The sequence below is a fragment of the Colletotrichum navitas genome (genome assembly GCF_030913465.1).
Source record: "Colletotrichum navitas strain CBS 125086 chromosome Unknown LY79scaffold_1, whole genome shotgun sequence".
Taxonomy (NCBI): domain Eukaryota; kingdom Fungi; phylum Ascomycota; class Sordariomycetes; order Glomerellales; family Glomerellaceae; genus Colletotrichum; species Colletotrichum navitas.
In genome coordinates, this window is record NW_026850547.1 from 2,558,820 (window position 1) to 2,579,117 (window position 20,298).

At 33.0% G+C, this 20,298-nt stretch overlaps 2 protein-coding genes across 2 annotated transcripts; one reads left to right on the forward strand and one right to left on the reverse strand.

Moving 5' to 3' along the window:
* Positions 1-2,226: 2,226 nt before the first annotated feature.
* Positions 2,227-3,114, reverse strand: LY79DRAFT_503825 (uncharacterized protein; the record flags this gene model as incomplete). The annotated part of the gene is made up of 1 exon (XM_060553441.1): positions 2,227-3,114. One exon carries the CDS (start codon positions 3,112-3,114, stop codon positions 2,227-2,229), a length of 888 nt encoding a protein of 295 aa, XP_060421267.1.
* Positions 3,115-5,110: 1,996 nt separating this feature from the next.
* On the forward strand, positions 5,111-6,206 carry LY79DRAFT_534624 (uncharacterized protein). The gene has a single exon (XM_060556448.1). The coding sequence runs from the start codon at positions 5,171-5,173 to the stop codon at positions 5,936-5,938; it is 768 nt and encodes a 255-aa protein (XP_060421268.1). The 5' UTR covers positions 5,111-5,170; the 3' UTR covers positions 5,939-6,206.
* The last annotated feature ends 14,092 nt before the right edge of the window (positions 6,207-20,298 follow it).

Here is a 20,298-nt window from a genome sequence, read left to right on the forward strand (position 1 = left end):
GAGCTTCCCATTCCTCGCCTCGCGAAAACGGGGGGTGGAGGGGAAGTACAAGAAACATGGACGCGTGCCTAGAGTTCGTCTCGGCTTTCGGCTCTTGCCACCGTTTTAGCCGAAGAGCCTTAGAGTCGCCGGATGTCGCGGCTGGCTTTTCAATCCATCTCTACCCCGAGACATCTCTCTCACCTCCATCTACTCGCCAGAAAACACGATAGGTATCATAGAGAGAGAGAGAAAAGGCATTTACAATCGATAACCCCGATACCTCCCTTCCCATTCTCCTCCTATCACGACATGCCTCGATCCGTAACCTGATCCATTTACCCAAGGGAGGGGGGGGGGGGACAAAGGATGGTGCCAGTCGGTCTGCGAAACCGAAAAGAAAGCAAAAGCGCGCGCGGGGAGGCGACAGATACAAAGGAAGCAGAAGACAAGAGGAGTAGGCAAACAACATCCCCAATAAAGATTACTTTTCTGACATCTACCTATTAAGGGTCTGTTTGGAAACGATTGGGGTCACGAGGGGGTTCACGAGGGGGGGGGAGGGGGGGAGGTGGTGGTGGGGAAGAGAGGAGTCAAAACTACGATACGATGGCTGGTCTGGACAGTGAGAGAAAGAGAGATGAAGAGGGGTAAAAGAAAGGCGACCGAGTCGCAACTCTCTCTCTCTCTCTCTCTCTCTCTCTCTATACATGCCTCACATCTCAAACCACTAACCCCCCCTTCCCCCTCTCCTCTCACTGTAGTGTACCGGTGCACAGAGCATGTACCATGTTGGAAAGCTTGTCCCCGCAAAAGGCAATTTTATTTTTATTCTTATAACGCGGCAAGATACGTCGGAAGAAACCCTATGCTTGTCTTTGTTAGGGTATCGACTCATTGAACCTGGGATGGAAAAGCTGGGTGGGTGCGTGGGAGGGAGGGCAATGGAAGGGCAATGGAGAAGAGGGGAGGAGGGGGGAGAAAGGGAAAGGGGAAGGGAACGGAGAGCAGTTGATAACATCCGTCTTGCTAATACCACTTGCGTTCCCCCTCCCTCCTCCCTTCGCCCCTTGAGATGGGACGGTCACGATACCTCATCCAGACTTGGATATCATTCATGTGCGCGAGGCGGTGATAGCAGGACCCGTCGGGACTCAGGAATGATAGCTGCTGCTGCTGCCGCCTCCTCCCCCCCATCCAAGGGGCTAGCGAGAGACCTCGATCCCTGCAGCAACGAATGGGAGTAGAATACCGAGCTCCCGGAATGGAGGCCTAGTTCAATCCCACGCTGAAAGAGGCTTGCGGGGCGCGCCCGAGGTGCCGAGACTACCTAACTCGGCGAGTCGGCGCGCCTGCCATTGCTTTGCATCGCCTCACATGCATCTTTCATCATCATATCGCGACCATTCACTTCACGTTGGCATTTTGTCAATAAACAAAAGATGCTGGTCGGGGCCATGAAACTTTTCGATTCAGGCACGAGCGCGTTTCTCTTGGCAGCTAAGCTCATAAGCTCAACATTCGTCGCCAGCTGTTCGTCCACCTCTGGTTCTGATATGCCTGCAATCATAAAAACACACACCCTCTCTCACTCTGTCTCGCCCTGGACCATGTGCCCACTTCACAGCCTGTTCAATTGTCGACGCCATGACCTCCATCCTCCAAACCTATGCTTTCGCTGCTGATTGACGGCTAGCGATGCAACGATACAGTAAAACTTCCCTGCCGTACGCCAGCCATGATCATCTCAAGTGTGTCGGCACCATCAATTTCGTAGTGATGGGCCGCAAACGATGAATGAGACCGTCTTTTCCGGACCGGGTTCGTTTTTGAACCCAAGTCTTGCAATTTGCGATTGTCTTCTCCCATGCCATTTGTGTGAACTCCTTGTGAAATTGCAACCCCATTCCGCTTCCGTGATAAATGTGAGACAGAGGTCTCACGTGTGCATGTGGAGTGGAACTTTCCACCACCCAAAACGAAGCCGCAACCGCCTTATCAACCCAACCGAACGTAACGTGGGGTCGAGTCGACACAGAAAGTATCCCACCGGCGAAAAGAAAGAAAAATCGATGAACAGACTAGAATGCGGAACGCTTGATACTGGTGAAACGCTTGGTGATCCTTACTCTCGTTTTCTGTTGAAATTCATGCTCGAGTGGTGTGCCGCCATCTAGTGCGATGCCGATTGCAATGGCATAAACGGTCGACATTAAATCGCAGTAGCCTTGCTAACGTGTCGACTTCTCAGTCCATGTAGAAGTCGCCCTTCAGGATGCGCTCCTGGAAAGCATCAGGCTTCGGGCGTTCGGGGGCCTTGGGCTTCATGGCGGCAGCTTGGGCGGGAGGAGCAGGCATCTCGGAGACAGACTTCTGGCGGTCGTGGGAGCCGGCGTTGCCCATGCCGCGTGTAGGCGAGGATGAAAGACCAGAACCGAACGAGAAAGAAGGTCGCGTGCCCTGAACAGAGCTTTCGGCGCGAGATCTAAGCTGCTCGGACCAGTTGAAACCTTGGTCTGGGCGCGAAAACATGTCAGAAAAGGACTTTTGCTTGTGTGCGGTGCTTGCCTGTGCTGTGCTACCAGAGCGACACCGAATCGACGACGTAGTCGCGGCGACGGAGGAGTGGATGGATGGCGTAGCATTCACAGGTGTACTGCTGCGTCTATCGGAGGAGGCAGGTGTACTGGGTAAGGGGGTGGCAGAAACAGGTGGATTATTACCGTTTGACCCAGGGCTTCCACCGCCAGTGCGCATGGTGCGCATTGCCTGAGCTCCAAAGCTCATTCTGCGAGTAAAGGGGGTGGCGGGCGCGGTACGGGCGTTGGAGGGCATCTCCTCTTCGTCGATGGCATTCTCATCGATAGAGTCGTTGGAGTTCGTCGACAGGCTTCCTCGCCTCAGGGAGTTGAAGGGACCGCCGGGGGTAGGAGAAGTGCCAGCGAGGCCGAGGCCGGTGGATACGGAAAGTCTCCGTCTCTGTGCGTCGGCGGTGCCGGGGAAGGCAGCTCCGTTGGAAGTAGAGTTGCTCCTAAAAAGGCCAGCAATAGCCTGTTGGGTAACGGAACCACGTCTCTGGCGATGCATTTCGTTCTGGTTGTTCTGGGTGTTAGGGTTTGAGTTATCGGTCGACATGTTGGGCAGAGTTAAAAGGAGCGAGGTTGGTGCAGTATATGTAGTCAGTTGAGATGCGGCTGTTATCAGGGTGTCGTTGTTGTTGAAGATACCAAGTGTAGGTAGCACGAGTTGGTGTTTCGGAGTGTGTTGGTGTGGGGCGAGGTCGAGAAAGAATCGAAAGAGGGATCGAACGGGGTATCGTTCGATGGACGCGCGAGTGTGGAACACGGCGATTATATATCAAAAGTGGCCGATGGACCGATTTAGGGTGGCCCCAAGGGTGGTTTACGAAGGGCTGCTCACAAGGAGGGCTAGGGATGGGACGAGCGTACCTCTTTAGTGCGCCGTAGAAAAGCGTCGATCAAGGGGTTTGCTGGCTTGGTGGGAGTCCGAAGAAGGAACTTGATAGTCTTTGTGTTCGTTTGTGCCAGGGGATCGACGGACGAAGCGTGCCTTTGAACGGCGGTCTTCCAAAGCAAAATACGTGTACCTAGGCAAGATGGGCGCGGGTTGGAGCTCTAAGTTGAGTGACGTCGAGCTTGCTTAGGGGGTCGAGAGCAGAGATTGGCAGGGCTAGGGGCAGGCAGGGAAGTGTTCTGCGTTGGTGGTTTGGTTGAGATGGTGTGCTTGGACACTCGAGGGACGCTCGGAGTCGGGCGCTCCAGGTTGTTGCTCGGATAGGCAGGCAACTGATGGTGGGATGGCGGGTGCGTGTGGAGAAGAGGCAAATGCGGTGTCTGTCGGTTGGCGGTTCGGCGTGTGTTTGAGAGCGCCGCCGATGTCTCTGGCGGTGGTTTGGCTTGCGTGACGCGTCTGCAGGAAAAGCGGAACAGCCACCATCAAACGCAGATGCGCACGCAGATGGTAAGATTAGCTCAGGCCGGAATATTGGGCCTAGGGCTAAGCAGGAAAACGACTGAATGACAAAGTGATTGACGGGCTTGGTTGATGGAGTGGCAGAGCACGTCCACTATCGCTGTGATGTGTGTCGAACTGGTGGATTGCTGATGTATTGTATTCGTAGTCTCGTCCCTGTGGAGAGGAAGAGCAGTCCAGACGATGGAGAAGGTTTGATGTCAATGCAGGGATAGATGATGGATGGAGGTGTGCGTTTGTTAAAGACGTGGAAGGCGACGCAGCTCGCGACTGCCGCTTCCTCCCATACCCTTGGCCCTGCCTGCCTGTCTGTCCGTCTGTTCCTTCCTGCTCCTTCATTCTGTTACTTTACGTACCTGCTGTTCTTGGTACCGGCACCTGCACTCGCATCTTACACTAACAATAGGGAAATCTGTGGAGGAGAAGGTGGGAAGGAAATGGCACGCGAGGAGGCAAGACCCTCCCCCGGGCCTTCTCCATCCAGCCCAAGGTGGTTGGCGCGGAGGCTACGGCAGCGTCCTGAGCAAGCTCCTCCCGGGTCCCTTGGCCTGAGCAGGAGCACACAGACTTACTAGCCAATCACCGACGAGATGCTCTAAGCGTTACTTCCAGCAAAGCCACCTTGGGGCCCAGTACGTATCCTCTCTTGGCGCTCTTCTTAGCGCTACCTTAGCGTATGCAGCCAGTCAACCACCGGCCCTTGAGCCAGCCAGACCCCCGCTTGTCGACGTCACCCAATCGAATGATTTGCGGGGTAATCAAACCGGTCACCAGAGGGGGAAACGAACGACGACGCTGAGGAAAGAGAGCGACTTGGGAAAGGAAGGTAGTCAGTCAGCCACCCGTTAGTGTACATGCCTAGGTAGGTAGGTAGGTAGGTACCTGTAGGTAGTCTGCGATTATGGAACGAGAAGTACACTTTGCTTTCGCTACTGGATATAGGAGCGTGGAGTCAGAATATAACGAACCAACGCACAATATCCAAATGACCTGCCGGAGGAAGATTGATTCTGGCAAGGACGTCGAGGCTCAGTTAATTAAGTCATATGTAATAAGACATGGAAGAAAGGTTCCTCTTGGCGTTTCTTATGATCTCACGGTTACCGCTTTTGCGTGTGTGTGTGTGTCTCTCTCTCTCTCTCTCTCTCTCTCTCTCTCTCTCTCTCTCTCTCTCTCTTAGTAGTAGAGTCTCGTATTGATGAATGAGGATCATCAAGCTATTTCTTCTCCTTCCTGTCCGACTCATCCCCCCTGTCTTTCTGCTCTCAAGGCAGAACGAGCGTCTCGGGTACGTACCTTTTCCCCCCTCCCCCTCCTCAAACACACACACACACACACACACCACAAACAAACACGTCTGCACTCAGAGACATTCTTGCACATTGCCCCCGATCCACCACGTACGGTTGCACTCAACCAAGTCAACACATCCAAACCCAAACACAGCGTTCCGTCTGGACCACTGCTAAGCAGCAAGAGCACGGACAAGCGTCCCGTCTCGCGTCCCATCGCATGCGCGCTCTCGCCACCTGGGACCACCAATCGACCGACATGGTCTCATCCGGGGGTACCACCATCTGCCCATGTTTATGCCACCCTAAAACCACTCGAGCCTCGAAAAAGAACCCTGCTCCTACGCCAGACGAGGAGCCAAGTCCCGAAATCGCGCCGCCGAGGACAAGCAGACCTTCAGACCGCAACAGCAGGGCCCGGCCACTTTTTCCATGCTGAGTGTAGGACCCCGATGGCCATGTCTTTTTGTGGAGTTTTCTACTTTATAGTTGGCGAGACGGGCACATCGAATTCTCCATTTCCCCTTTTGACTTGGCATTTTGACTTGGCGTCTCCCCTTGTATCAACCGTCTCCGTCCCCTCCCTCAGTTATGGTCACTCGTGCCACCACCCATCTCTTGTCCCCGCTAATCACGCAGTGCAGAGTGTGCGCTGTACGTGTACTGTTCTATAGGCCACCAAGCTATTTTTATTGAGCTCTGTAGGTTGAGGGTCTATTCCACTTTGGCAACGACAACTTGGCGTGCAGACGGGCTACCTTGACTAGTTACTAGTGCTGCACCGGATGGAAACCGGAAAGATAAAGTGCCCGTCAGCGACATGCACGCCAAACCAATGACGTTTGGTCATTTGAACTGGGATGAGCTCCAGACGGCACGTAGGATCTCGGCAATAAGAGATTGGCGAACTCGCCTGGTTTCTCAGCCGCTGGAGTTAAGGACGTGGACGGTGGGGGACTTCCCTGAACAGGCTTGTCATGCACGAGAAACCGCCAAACAAGCATGCTTTTGTGGTGGGCTACCTAGCGCCTTCTTCCAGGTCACCCAGGTCACCCAGGTCACCTGAATCAATTGACGAGCTGGCTCTAGCTAGGTACGCCTGGGAAGCACTTGTTTCCTTTGACGCACCTTCACGACTAGCTACTAAGGCCCTGATCGGCAACGGCGGCGAAGTTGGATAACAGCCCGTACCTCGAATAAGAGCTACTTATTGATTAGCTAATCGCTGCTAAGTGAAACCTTGGCCCACAAGATGTACCATCGCTATCCTTGTGCCTAATTACTCACCTCACCGCCTTCCTTTTACTGTATAGGATAAGCTTTATTACCTCTCCTTATAATACTATTAATACTAGCTATACTTTATAAGTTATAAGTAAAGTTATTATTATTATTATTATTATTATTATTATTATTAAATACTATAATAAATAACTAGTAGTAAAAAGAGAGCTTATTAATTAATAATAATAGTATAGTTATTCCTATACCTATTATTAAAGACTTAACTAAAAGTATAGTACTACTATAGTAGCTAAAGAGGTAAAAAAAAGTTAAGTAAGTATAGCTATAACTATAACTAAGTATAAGTAATAAAGGTAATAAAGTTATATCTTCTTTAGTAAATAAAGGTAATAATATATAACTATTTATTAAAAGTATTAGTTAAGCTAAAAAAAGGCTTTATATTGTAGTAGGGTTAGGTGGTATAGTCCTAGGAATTACGTAGTAGTTAACTTAAGGGATAGATTAATAGGAAGGCCACCTACCTATTAAAAAAGGGATTTATAGACCTAAGAAGAGATTAGAAGGGACATAATTATTTATATATAGTCGTTATTGTTAGCCTTAATACTCTATACAGAAATATACTACTAGTTATTACTACACTTTTATTTATTTAGTAAAATTTATTCTTTTTATAGTTACTTTATTAATTTATACTTTTATTTTAGTATCTTTATAGATTAGGTCTAAGAATTATAAGACTTATTAATTAATATATATATTATTATTATTAGATATTGTTATAGTATAGGTAGTTTTCTTATGTTTTACTATTCCTTTTTTTTCTTTATTAAGTAGCCTAAATACTTTACCTTTTCTTAATAGTGCCTAGAGGTAGATTTACTTCTTTAGTATAAGTATTCTATACTAGACTATAGATAGGCTTTCTTATATAGTTATAATAAATTTATAGTTAATAAAAATATAAATATAATATATTATTAATATTTAGTAATACTTTTACTTAATTAATAGTAGAACTAGTAAAAGATATAGTAGCTATATACTTTTATAGACTAATTTATAAGGATAAAATAAACCTTAAAAGCCTCCCTTAAAGTAGTAGGAATACACTAAGATTTATTAAGTATATATATATTTTTTTTTATTTTTAACCTCCCTTTTTATTTTATATTTCCCTTTTTAATTATAAGTATATAAAATAGATTATTTAACTTATAAAATAATTTATAGATCTAAAATAACCTAATATAGATAATTAATAGTAGTCTTACTAAGCTAATAAGTAAAGTAAAGGCACTAGTTAAATAAAGCTAATAAATATTCTACTTAAGATATTTATAAAAAGAAGTAGTATTTTTAAGAATAAGCCTATAGAAGGTTATATAATATAATAATAGTAGCTATATATAAATAATATCTTATAGCTATAGTATATACTAAATAAAAGGCTAAAAGTTACTTAATTTACTAGTTTAAATATTAGTATATACTTTTATTATTAAAATATTAACTTTTTTATTTTTTTAAGAAGTCTATAGAGGACTATAATACTTATTAAATTATTTATAGTAGTTAATTTATAGACCTAATTTACTATAGTTAACCCCTTAATCCCTCTAAATAAAAGTAAAAGGTCTTTATTATCTAAAGGTAAAGATATAAATGTTTTTAGTAAGGCTAGCTTTAGTAATATATAACTATAAGCTTTTCTTAAAAAAGATAATAATATAAGAAAAATAATAAGTATACTACTATTATAAAGACCTTCTTTTATAACCCTAATAGACTTTCTAAAGTAACCTATAACTATATAAGACTATCTATAGATAGCTTAACTCTTTAGTAAGTAACTAATAATTATTTAGATAACCTCTTTTTTAGCTAAAGCACCTAAATTTAAAAAAGATAATATTTTAGACTTCTTAGAGGAGTTTAATAACCTTTTAGCCCTTATATATAAGAAGTTATTTAAGAGAATTTAAGAGGTCTATATATACTTTATTCTTAACTATTTAAAGGTAATATAGTTAATTACTTAAGACTAGACTTCTTAAATAACTATAAAAGATAAGTTAATAAAGGTCTTTAGATTAGTAAACCTAAAGATCTTTTAAAATTCTAATAAGAAGTTATAAAACCTTATAAATAGTCCTTATATTATAGATAGTAATCCTAGTAAAATAACTACTTTTATTTTAACTATTTAAATACTATAATATAAAGCTAAGGCCTATAAAGATATAAAGCTTACTAATATAAAGCTTATATAAATTATTTTCTATTATTTTTTATAAAAGGTAATAAGAGCTATAGCTAAGCACTTAAGCTATAAAGTTATAAATATACTATTAAAGTTATAGTCTAATATTAAAAATACAATAGTTATTTATATTACAATATTAACTATTACAGATAAATATCAGAGTTATTAGGTTAACCCTAATAACTTATTACTAGTAAATCCTTAGATATTTAGCTATAGATTCTTTAAGGATTTATAGGCAATAAGTTAGTTATTTAACTAACTAACCTATAATAATTATCCTTCTTTTCTTTATATATAATAAAGAACTATAGTTACCCCTATTATTTATTAATTACTACTAATATATACAGTTAACTATATTAACCTATCCCTTAGTGTTACTAACACTAATTAGTAGTTAACTTTACTATTAACTATATAGGTTAACTTTACTGTCTAAACTATAGATTAGTAAGGACTACAAGAAGAGGTAATTATCACTAGTTAATTATTTATACACCTAGAGTAAGCAAGGACTAAAAAACGCCTCTATAAATACCCTTACTATAATATTATACTAATTACCTATTATAATAGGTTAATTAATAGATCTATAACTAGTCCTCTTAACTAGTAGAAACCTTATTAATTTATGTCTATTATATAAGCTTTATTACCTTTAGAGAAGCACTCTTGACTATAAAAAACCCCTTACTTTATATACCTATAGCTAACTAGTAATTATTTACTATATCCTATTTATTATAAGCTCTTTAGCTTACTAACTTCTTTTTCTTATATATATACTTCTTTTACTAACTAATAGCGTTAATAAGTTACTAATATAATAGCCTATTATTTCCCTCCTTCTACTAACTAATAGCGTTAATAAGTAGCTAATATAATAGCCTATTATTTTTCCCTAAGTTATTTACCTACAAGAGTATATTTTTCTCTAGCTGTTTATACTACTAGTAGTAATCCTTTTAATAAATATATATATCTTTTAGTCTACTAAAAGAAACACCTATATTTAAGAGGTTATTAGGCTAACAGAGGATAATAGTAAATAACACTACGCCTATAAGCAGAAGACCTAAGCTAAGATAAGTAAATAAAATAAGCTTATAAGTAAGTAAGGCTCCTAGGTTACTACACCTTTACCTATAAGGTAATAAGAAGAGGAGATTTATAGTAAATATAATATACTACCTAATATAGTAAAGAAGATAGTAGTAATAAATAATATTATTACTATACCTTTTACTTTTATATAGTATATTCTTTTGCACTAATAAGAGAAGGATTATATTATAAGGTTACTAACTAACCTTATAAAGAAGTAATAGTCCCTTATACTTAACACTATTATTATATTTTACCTTAGTAAATCTAAGTATAATAACTACCTTAGTAGTAAATTACTCTACTATATATAAAAAGACCTTACTAACTAGCTTATTAGTAACTTTAAGGCTATTAACCTAAAGGTCTTAATAGGTCTATATAACTTCCTTGTTAACTATAAAGTGTAGGTTAACTACAGTAAATACCTATTAATTACCTAATATATATTTAATACCCTCTAACAGGAGGAAGGTACCTACTAGACTAATAAAATAATTACTATTATTAAGAGATTATTATATAACTTTAGAGAACACCTTAAAGACCTTAACTTTATTAAAGATATTAAAGGCTATAAGATAATTATATATAGAGTAAAAATAGTTAAAGTATACTTATTACTAACAACTAGCTACTAAACCTTTTATAATAACCTAACCTTTACCTTACTACTGCCTTTATTAACGCTAAAACCCTAAGTAATAACTAAAATTAATAGCCTATATATAATAACTACTATACTACTATAGGAGCTTTTATTAACTATAGTAATATTAATAGTAATATTAAGGCTAATACTAAAGTAAATAAGTAACCTTATAAAGATATACTTTAATAACTAGGCTATAAAATATATTAACAGCTAGTATAAGACTATTAACTTAAAATTACTATTATTTTATAACCTTTATATCTAGGTAGGTATAACATAAGACTACTATAGAGTAGTAATTTAAGTAATACTTTAAGGTAAACTATAAAAGTATTATACCTTTACCCTCTACTAATAAGTAGGTAATTTTAATACTCTAATAGTAAAGCTTAAAGAATAATTTAAAGGTAATAAAGTACACTTAGCCTATATTACTAAGCTTTACTATATATTATTAAACTTAATTACCTATAAAAACTATAGTAAGAATAAGCTTAAGATCCTTAAGTTACTTATTAAAAAGGTTACTAAGCTAGTTAAGATAACTACCTATAATAGCCTACCTAAGGATAAAAATTATTATAAGTGCCTTATTACCTATTATTATAGTATACCTAAGTACACTATAGCTTTCTTTAACCTACTAGCTATATTCTATAGCCTCTATATATAGTTATATAATAGAGTAGTAAATACCTTACTTTACTATAAGCTACCTATATAATACTTTATAGATAAATCTACTACAGAGGATAAGTAATTTTAGGTTAACTATAAGTATAATAGTAGCTATAATAATTACACTAATCTATAGTAAATATAAAGTTCTTTATAAAGTAACTACTATAGTAAAAACTAGTATAGTAATAAATTAACTAAGAAGTACTTTATCTATAGTAAGCCTAGTTATTAGTTAACTAAGTATACTAAAGAAGAGTAATAATCTTTATTTAACTAGTATAAAAGCACCTACTTTACGTAAGCTTTACTAGCTACTTTTAACTACTTCTTTCTTAATTATAAAGGTTATAATATAAGTTATCTCTAAAAAGCAAGTAATAGTAATAAATAACCTATTAGTAATAATAATAACTATATAGATATAGTGTTCTTTATATTTATAACCTTCTTTATATAACTATTAATTAATAGCCTAACTATATTCTCTAAGTTATATAACTAGGCAACTACCTATACACTTACTTATAAAAACTTACTAAAAAAGCTACTACTTAGTAAGACTATAAAAACTAATAAGATATTTACACTTAATAAGCACTATTTAGTAGTAACTTTTTATAGTATTATACTTAACACTAGTATAGCTAAGAAATTAACTACTAGCTATAAGTAATACTTTACCCTCTAGTACTACTTAGGTAAAAAGATACCTATAGATACTACCTAAGTAAGTAAAGTAAGTATTTACTTTAGTAGTAGTAATTACTTTAAATCCCTAGAGGTAATTAATATACTTATACTACTTAGTAACCTTGTTTTTTATATAATAACTACTAATACTTTATTTCTCTTTTACTTAAAGAATATAGACTATTATAGCGTAAAATTTAATAACCTTACTAACTAGCTAATCTAAGGTAATAACGTTATACCTATTATTTACTAATTTAGCTACCTATAGATGCTTCTATAACTACTAGAGAAAAGTATTACTAGGTAACACCTAATAGATAGTAAATTACACTAAATCTACTAGTAATTTAGCTACCTAACTATTTAGTAACTTTATAAGTTACTTAAATATACTAGAGAAAATATCTCTTTATTATTAATTAAAGCTATTAATAAGTACTACTACTACTACTAATTATACTCTAAAGCCCCTAGTTACTTTAAGTTTATATTATATAATAATAATAAGTTTAATATAAGATCCTTATTAATATAATATATTTAATAGTAATAAACTAGTACTTTATATAGTTAATATAGTAATAGTGTTTAATATAGTAAGATTCTTATAATCTATTACTATAGAGTATATATAAGAGGTACTATAGATATACTAGATTAATATATATCTTAGCCTACCTAATTAAATAATAACTAACGTTAGCCTAAATTTTTACTTTAGTAAGTTTAAATATACTACCTATAGGTTATTATTAAAGTAAAAGAAGTACTTATTAAAGCCTATTATAGTATTAGTAAAGTTAAGCACTATTATATACCCTTTACTACACTATAAGATTATTTATAAAGAAACTAGCGCTAAACCTAAAGTTACCTTTTAACTTACTATTAAAGTAATTAATAATACTACTAGCCTAGATAGCCTTATCCTAACTCTCTTTGTTTTTAGTATATACCTCTAAATAACTAATAAGTTACTACCTACTATAACTACTATATAGTACACTAAAGTAATTAAGAAAGTAATAGCTATAGTACACTAAATCTATATAAAGTAATAGCTTTATAAAGCACTAGCTATATATAATAGCCTAGATTTAACTAATACTATTACTTTACCCTTTAATCCTTTGTCTATATATAGCGTAAAAAATATAGCTAGTAAGGCCTATTTTACCTTATTACTAATAATAGTACTACTTACACTATTAATTTACCTTATAGCCTATATAACTTTAGGATTACTATAGTAAAACCCTACTATACAGAGGAAGGTTAACTAGACCTCCCTACGCTAAATAAACCTACTAGCTACTCTACGTAAGCAGAAAATATCCTATATATACTATATAAGTATAAGAAGACCTTATAAAATACCTAACGCTAAAGGAAGTATATAATACTATTATTATTAATAATAAACTACTATAATAACACTATAGTTGCTTATAAAAGAACCTAATACTTACGTTCTTTATAAAGATATAACCTACTATAACTATAGCGTTCTTAACTATAAAGAAAAAGTAGACTATACACTTACTATTAAGCTATATAAAAAAGGATTATTACTACACCTAGTAAACCCTTTAAAGAATCTAATAAGGTAAAAGTAAAAGCCTTTATTAACTATAGTGTATTTTATATTATTACCTATAATAAGAAATCCTATAGTAATACCTATATATTTAAATTATATATAGTCTATAAAGTAAAGGGTAAAAATAAGTAGCTTTATAAGAAATTATAGCTTATTATCTAAGGTTATATAGATAATAGTAAAGAAATAATTCTTATATAGTTACCTACTATTTAGTAAATAGCTTAGTAATTAATCTTTACCTTAGCCCCTTTACTACTTTAACGTAGATTTCTCCTCTAGTTACATAATATTACCTAGGCGTATACCTAATTAGTAATACTATTAAATTATATTATTCTTACCTACCTACCTATATAAATTTACTATCTTTACTTAGTAAATATAATAATAATAGTAACTAAGCTATTATATAGTATTACAGAGGTAAAAACCTACTAGTAGGTAACTTATAACTACTATTATAAAAAGAATCTCTAGATAAATTTATTAACCTTTAACCTTTACCTATTAATATTATTACTTAATAATAGTAACTTTAAATTAATTAGTATATAAATAAATAATATAATTAGCCTTATAGATAGTAAATTCTTTACCTATAAAGAGAAAGAGCTTAAGAAGGCTATATTTATAGTAAAACCTAAGTAGTTACTTATAGCTAATAACTTTATTACCTTTAATAGTAGTATATTATTTATTACTGCTAACAGTAAGCTTACCCTTTACTAAAAAGGCTAAAGTAAAAAGCTTTAACTTATTAACAAGAAATTACCTACTACTTAGCAAAATTATATCTAGTAATACATCTATAGTATATATATTACTTTTATCTACTAACCTAAAGCCTACTTTAACTATTTAGTTACTGCCTAACACTAATTACCTACAGTAGAAGAGATTAAAACTCTAAACTACTAAATTAAATAGTAAATTAATAACCTTAACTATAGCCTATAATTCTTACTAATTAACCTTATAACTACTAAGCTCTTTATATTTATTAATAGCTTATTTATAAATAACTATAACTTTACCTCTTAACTTAGCTTTATTATAGTTCTTGCTAATAAATAAATTATTAAGTAACCTACTACTAATAGCAAAAGCTTTAAATTAACTAGTAATATTATCTACTTTAGCTTAATAAAGTACAAGAGAGTTATATATAGTATACTTACCTCTAAGGTTTATAAGATAGTTACTAGCACTAATATTACCTATATAATTAGTACTACTCTTATAATAATTACTAACTACCTTAAGCTACTATAAATACTTATAATACTTTACACTAACTTATACTTACTTTACAAGTGCCTTATAAAACTTAGTACTATAAAAGAAAAGTAACTTATAATAGATATTATAGCCCTTTACTAGTTATATAAACACTATAAGATTTTTAAGATATAGTAGATTTATAGTAGTAATAACCTAGTAGATAGATTTACAAAGTTATTACTAAACAACATATTAGAGAAACTAGTTAGTAATAAGCAGTTAGAGATATAGATAAATAAATAGGTTTCTTGTATATAATAGGCTATATAAGTAAAGAGTATTAAATACTTTTTAGCTTCTTGTTTTTATTATGTTTTTTAGCTATTCTTTTAGATATAAATAATAAAGGATTTTTAGTACTATAGAAAGTTACTAGTGTTATAATATTAACTATTACAAATAAATATTAGAGTTATTAGGTTAACCCTAATAACTTATTACTAGTAAATCCTTAGATATTTAGCCATAGATTCTCTAAGGATTCGTAGGCAATAAGTTAGTTATTTAACTAACTAACCTACAATAATTATCCTTCTTTTCTTTACGTATAATAGAGAACCACAGTTACCCCTATTATTTGTTAATTACCACTAATATGTATAGTTAACTATATTAACCTATCCCTTAGTGTTACTAATAATTTAGTTAAAAAAGTAACTAGCTTTATAATAGCTATTAGGTAACTTAAAGACTAATGTTATTATACTATAATTAAAGTCTAATAGTAAGGTCTTAATAGTTAAAACTTTATAAGGAAAGCCTACTAGCGCTATAAGCTAGAGAGTTATATCTATAGTTAAAGCCTTTACTAAAGACTTTTAAGACTTTTTAATTAATAAGGCTAAAGTATAAATAAAGATATAGGTAGTAATTTAGTAAGCTCTTTAGCCTAATAACTTTATAACTATTAATATTAGAAATCTTAATCCTATAGTGCTAAGGTATTAACCTTAGCCTTATTCTTAGACTTATAGAGGTAGTTATAACTATAGTTAAGAAGGTTATAGTTATAGAGGAGGATATAGGTATAGCTAAGGTAATAATAATAATTATAACTATAGTTTTTACTAAGGCTACTAAGGTTTTTAACTTTAATACTATAATTACTTTTATACTAATAGTGCTTATTAGTTTTATAAAGTAATAAATTATATTATTACTAACTATAAGTATACTTATTACTATATTACTTATAGTATTTATTACTATAAGACCTTTTATTAGTATTTTAAAGGGATAAATAATTCTAAGGTTTTTATAAAGCTTAGTATTATTAATAAAGGATATAATAAGAGATAGCTAGATAATAAGACTATTTTTTATTATATCCTAATATACTCTAAGGCCTTTAAATACCTTATTAATACTATTTACTATATAGTATATAATATCTTCTTAGAACTAGAAGAAGAAGTCTAAGCCTATAAAGCCTACTTTACTATATAACCTTTATTAAATAAGTCTATAAATCTTAACCCTATAGAGGATATTACCTTTATAAATAACTATTTAGAGTCTTTTTATCTTTTTACTATTATAGCCTAGGCTAAGAATATATATACTACTAAGAAAACAAAAACGCCTAGTTATAAGTAAAAGCCTTATAATATATAATAATAGTATAAGCCTTAACCTATTAATTTACTTAACGTTTAGTTTTCTAATCCTTTAGTTATTAATTAAGTTATTAAACTTAATAATAATAAAGAGGTTTAAGACCTTTTTTTACTAAAGGCTAAAGACCTTTACTTAACTAATAATATACTAGTAGAAAGATTTATATTATAAAGTAGTTAAAACCTTACGCAAGAGCTTCTTTATAAGTAGACTAATAATAAAATATTAGTCCTAGAGACCTTTCTTTAATAGATATAGCTAGAATATAATAATATAGTCTATTAGTAGGCTAAAGTAATAGTTAATAACTATAAAGCCTATTTTACTAAAGAATTATATAGTGTTTTTTTAGCTATAAATAAGTACCTTTTATAATACTTTAATAAAGTTAGTAACTAAGATAGCTTTATCTATAAGTAAATATAAAAGTAAAATAAAGTAATAAGATTTTTTTTTAACGCTATAACTTTATAAACTACTACTATAGCTACCTTAAAGGATTCTTAGACCTATTATTAGTTTTTACTGTTTAATTAATAGGATCCTATATCTTATAATATTACAAAGGTTAAGAAAAGGTAGTTAAATTTATAGTTATTAATAGTTAACTAGTTAATAAAGTAAAGTAAGAGTACAAGTGTAGTAGCACCTTTGCGTATAGGCAAAGGTAAAGGATTCTACTAGTAGGCAGTGTGTTATATAACCTACTGCCTCTAGCTATATTACCTATATGCTAACACTAGTAACTTTCTTGTGTAGTAAAAGTCACTAGCGCTTCTATTCCTCCTAAAAAGCCTAAAAACGTAATAAAAACAAGAAGAGCAAAAGTATTATACTTTTTATAGTTATATACTACTATAAATTTATTTATCTATTTACTTAGTAGAAGTAGGCTTATACTATTTTGTTTAGGTATATTTCTCTTTAGCTATAGCTATTAGAGGTATATACCTACGTTAAATAGATTTAACTACTATTAATCTATATAGTTTATATAACCTATTTCCTTCTCTAAGTGCCTATTATCCTATATTCTATTATTCTTATTATTTCTTATTATATTTATATAACTTATCCTTTTATCTATATCTTTACTTTATTATAAAAGATAAGACTTTTAAGTGCTTAGTTTAGGGAGGACTTTATAAACCTATTAGTAGGGTTATTATTACTATAGATTTATTATACCTTAAAGAGCTTATATTACTTATATAATTATTATAGTACTATAATATTAATTATTAAGTGCTTCTTATAAGTAGTACCTAACTTTACTAGGCACTTATATAGTAAGTATAAGTTAGTATAGGCAATAGTAAAGATTAATAGGTTACTAAGCTTATTTATTACTATTATAATAGTTATAGAGAGAGTGTACACTATATTAATGCCTATAACTATACTATAGACTTTTAATATAAGAACACTTTATATTACTTATTTAGATTTAGTTAATAAGAAATAGAGAATATTACTATAGAAGGTAAACTTACCTTACTTATTATTAACCTCTTTATTAGTAAAGAGAATAATAAATCCTAACTATAAAGTTAAGTTATAATTATTAGTAAAAGATTTATTAATAAATATAAAGAGCTTTATATTAGGTAGGTTAAGGGGAATAAAGGTAAAGCTATAGTTAAGTGCGTTTATTTACTACTAGATTCTCTAGTTAAGTTACTAAATAGCTTTACTATTAGGCTCCTTATACTAGGCTATAGTAAATAGGTTAAAGTATACTTTAGGCTAGTAAATAAAAGTAATATATACTCTTTAAGTACACTACTAGACGTAGTCTTGCTAGGCTATAGGTAATTTCTTATTAATAAGTCTTAGCTTTATACTTTAGCCCTTTTAGTAAAGTATAATAGAGGTATCTTTAGCTAAAGTTAAAGAGATAATCTCTCTATTAAACACTAAAGGTTTATTCTCTATAAGTAAAATTTTCTATTTTATAAAAAGCTTTACTTTAGTAAGCTTATTATCCTTATAGTTAAAGAAATTAACGCTAGTTAGGCTAATTATATTATCTATTTATATCTTAATTATTATAAAGTTAAGGTTTTTTATAGATAAAAGGAGTAGGCATAGGTTATATAAAGTAGTAACTATATTAAGCTTTTCTTAGTAGTAGTAGTTATATATTACTTACTAATAGGTACTTACTTTAGTAAGGCTATATAATAGCTTTACTACCTTTATAATAGTGCCTTAAAGGTATTAATTATAAATCTAAAGGGGAAGTTATATATAGATAGTATAGTTAAGTTATAAAGTTAACTATATATAGGCCTACGTTATATCTTATAGCTATATTACTTTACTGTTAGCTATAAGGGAAGAGGTAAGCGTAAGAATTATACGCTAGCTAGCTCTCTAAATTATAGGTAACTAAACTAGTAAGGTTTCTTTACTATTATTACTATAACCTTATACTATAAGTTATAATTTCTTGTATAGCTTATTATTTTTACCTTTAACTTTATTAATAAAGTAAAATTTAAAGATATAGCCCTAGTAAATAAAAGGATTATATATAATAATCTTAAATATACTATAGTTAATAAGGCCTTATATTTTACTTTTTCTTAACTATTTAAAAGGCTTACTAGGTATAGTAATAACGCCTTAGTTATATAGTTATTATATAAGTGCTAGGTTAGCCTCTTCTTTAGTTAATAAGAAGGCACTAGAGGGTTTATCTATTTTTATAATAGTATATTAACTAAGGTCTTATATAGTTACCTATAGGTATACTATAGAGGAGGAGAAGTTACTGTTTAGATAGGTTTTCTAGTTCTTATAGTAATAATAATAGTATCCTCTATATATTTACTAGTATAGTTAGCATCTATAGGTTAGTTAGGTTAAGGATTTATATTAGTAGGCTTACTTATTTTCTTCTTAGTATAGTAAGGTTTAACTAAGGTAGAATAGAAGTTATATAGGCTATTAATATTAATAGTATAATCCTTACTATTAATAGATAGTAGGTAGTATAGGCTAGACTATTTACCTTTCTTGTGCTATACTTATACTTTACTACCTAACAGTAAGTCCTTAATAGTAGAGGTATTTAGGCTATTATATGCCTTAAGTACCTTATAGACCTAGTGTATTATATAGCTCTTATAGAGGTTATTAGTAGCCTTTTAGATAGTAGTTACCTATTAAATAATGTTAAGTAAAGGGGTAAAGTTAGTAGTTATATAAGGGTAACGCTAAATACTAAGAGGGTTAGTATAAGGCTATTAGGGCCTATAGTATTATTAACTACTTTAACTACACTCTAAAGGATAAATTTATAGTTAGTAGTTAAGTACTCTTTATATATAATTTTATAGGCCTATTAAAGCACTATATAGTATTATTTAACCTTTTTAATGCTATAGTATACCTTAATAAGGATAATCTTAACTTTAATACCTATTACGTAGGCTTTACGTAAAAATTTAGTTATAGTAAAGTTTCTGCCTACGTTAGTAATAATCTAGTCTAGAGGTCCTTAGTAGACATTAATCTAGTAGTAATAAAGTGCCTCCTATATAGTTTTTATAGAAATATTATAAAGAAAGTATACTATATTAAAGGTAGTTATAGTATTAATAACGTAAAGAACTAGTTAGTTACCTTTAAGGTATATAACGTTAATAATAACCTTATAGTTAAAAGAATAGTTATTATATAAAGTAAATTTAAATTATAAAGGTGACTTCTTATAGAGCTAGTAGTAATAGTAGTATTTAGTTAAGTGCTTAATAGCCTTAACCTTAACCTTATAACTAGCCTTATAAAGAACCTTATAAAGATAGTAGACTAATAGGTGCCTAAATTATTAGTAAAGTTATTATAACTCTATATTAGTTAAGTAGTAACTAGCAAG

What these genes read in the sequence shown, in the direction of transcription:
- LY79DRAFT_534624 (XM_060556448.1), top strand. Translation starts at nt 5,171, where the DNA reads ATGAATGAGGATCATCAAGCTATTTCTTCTCCTTCCTGTCCGACTCAT.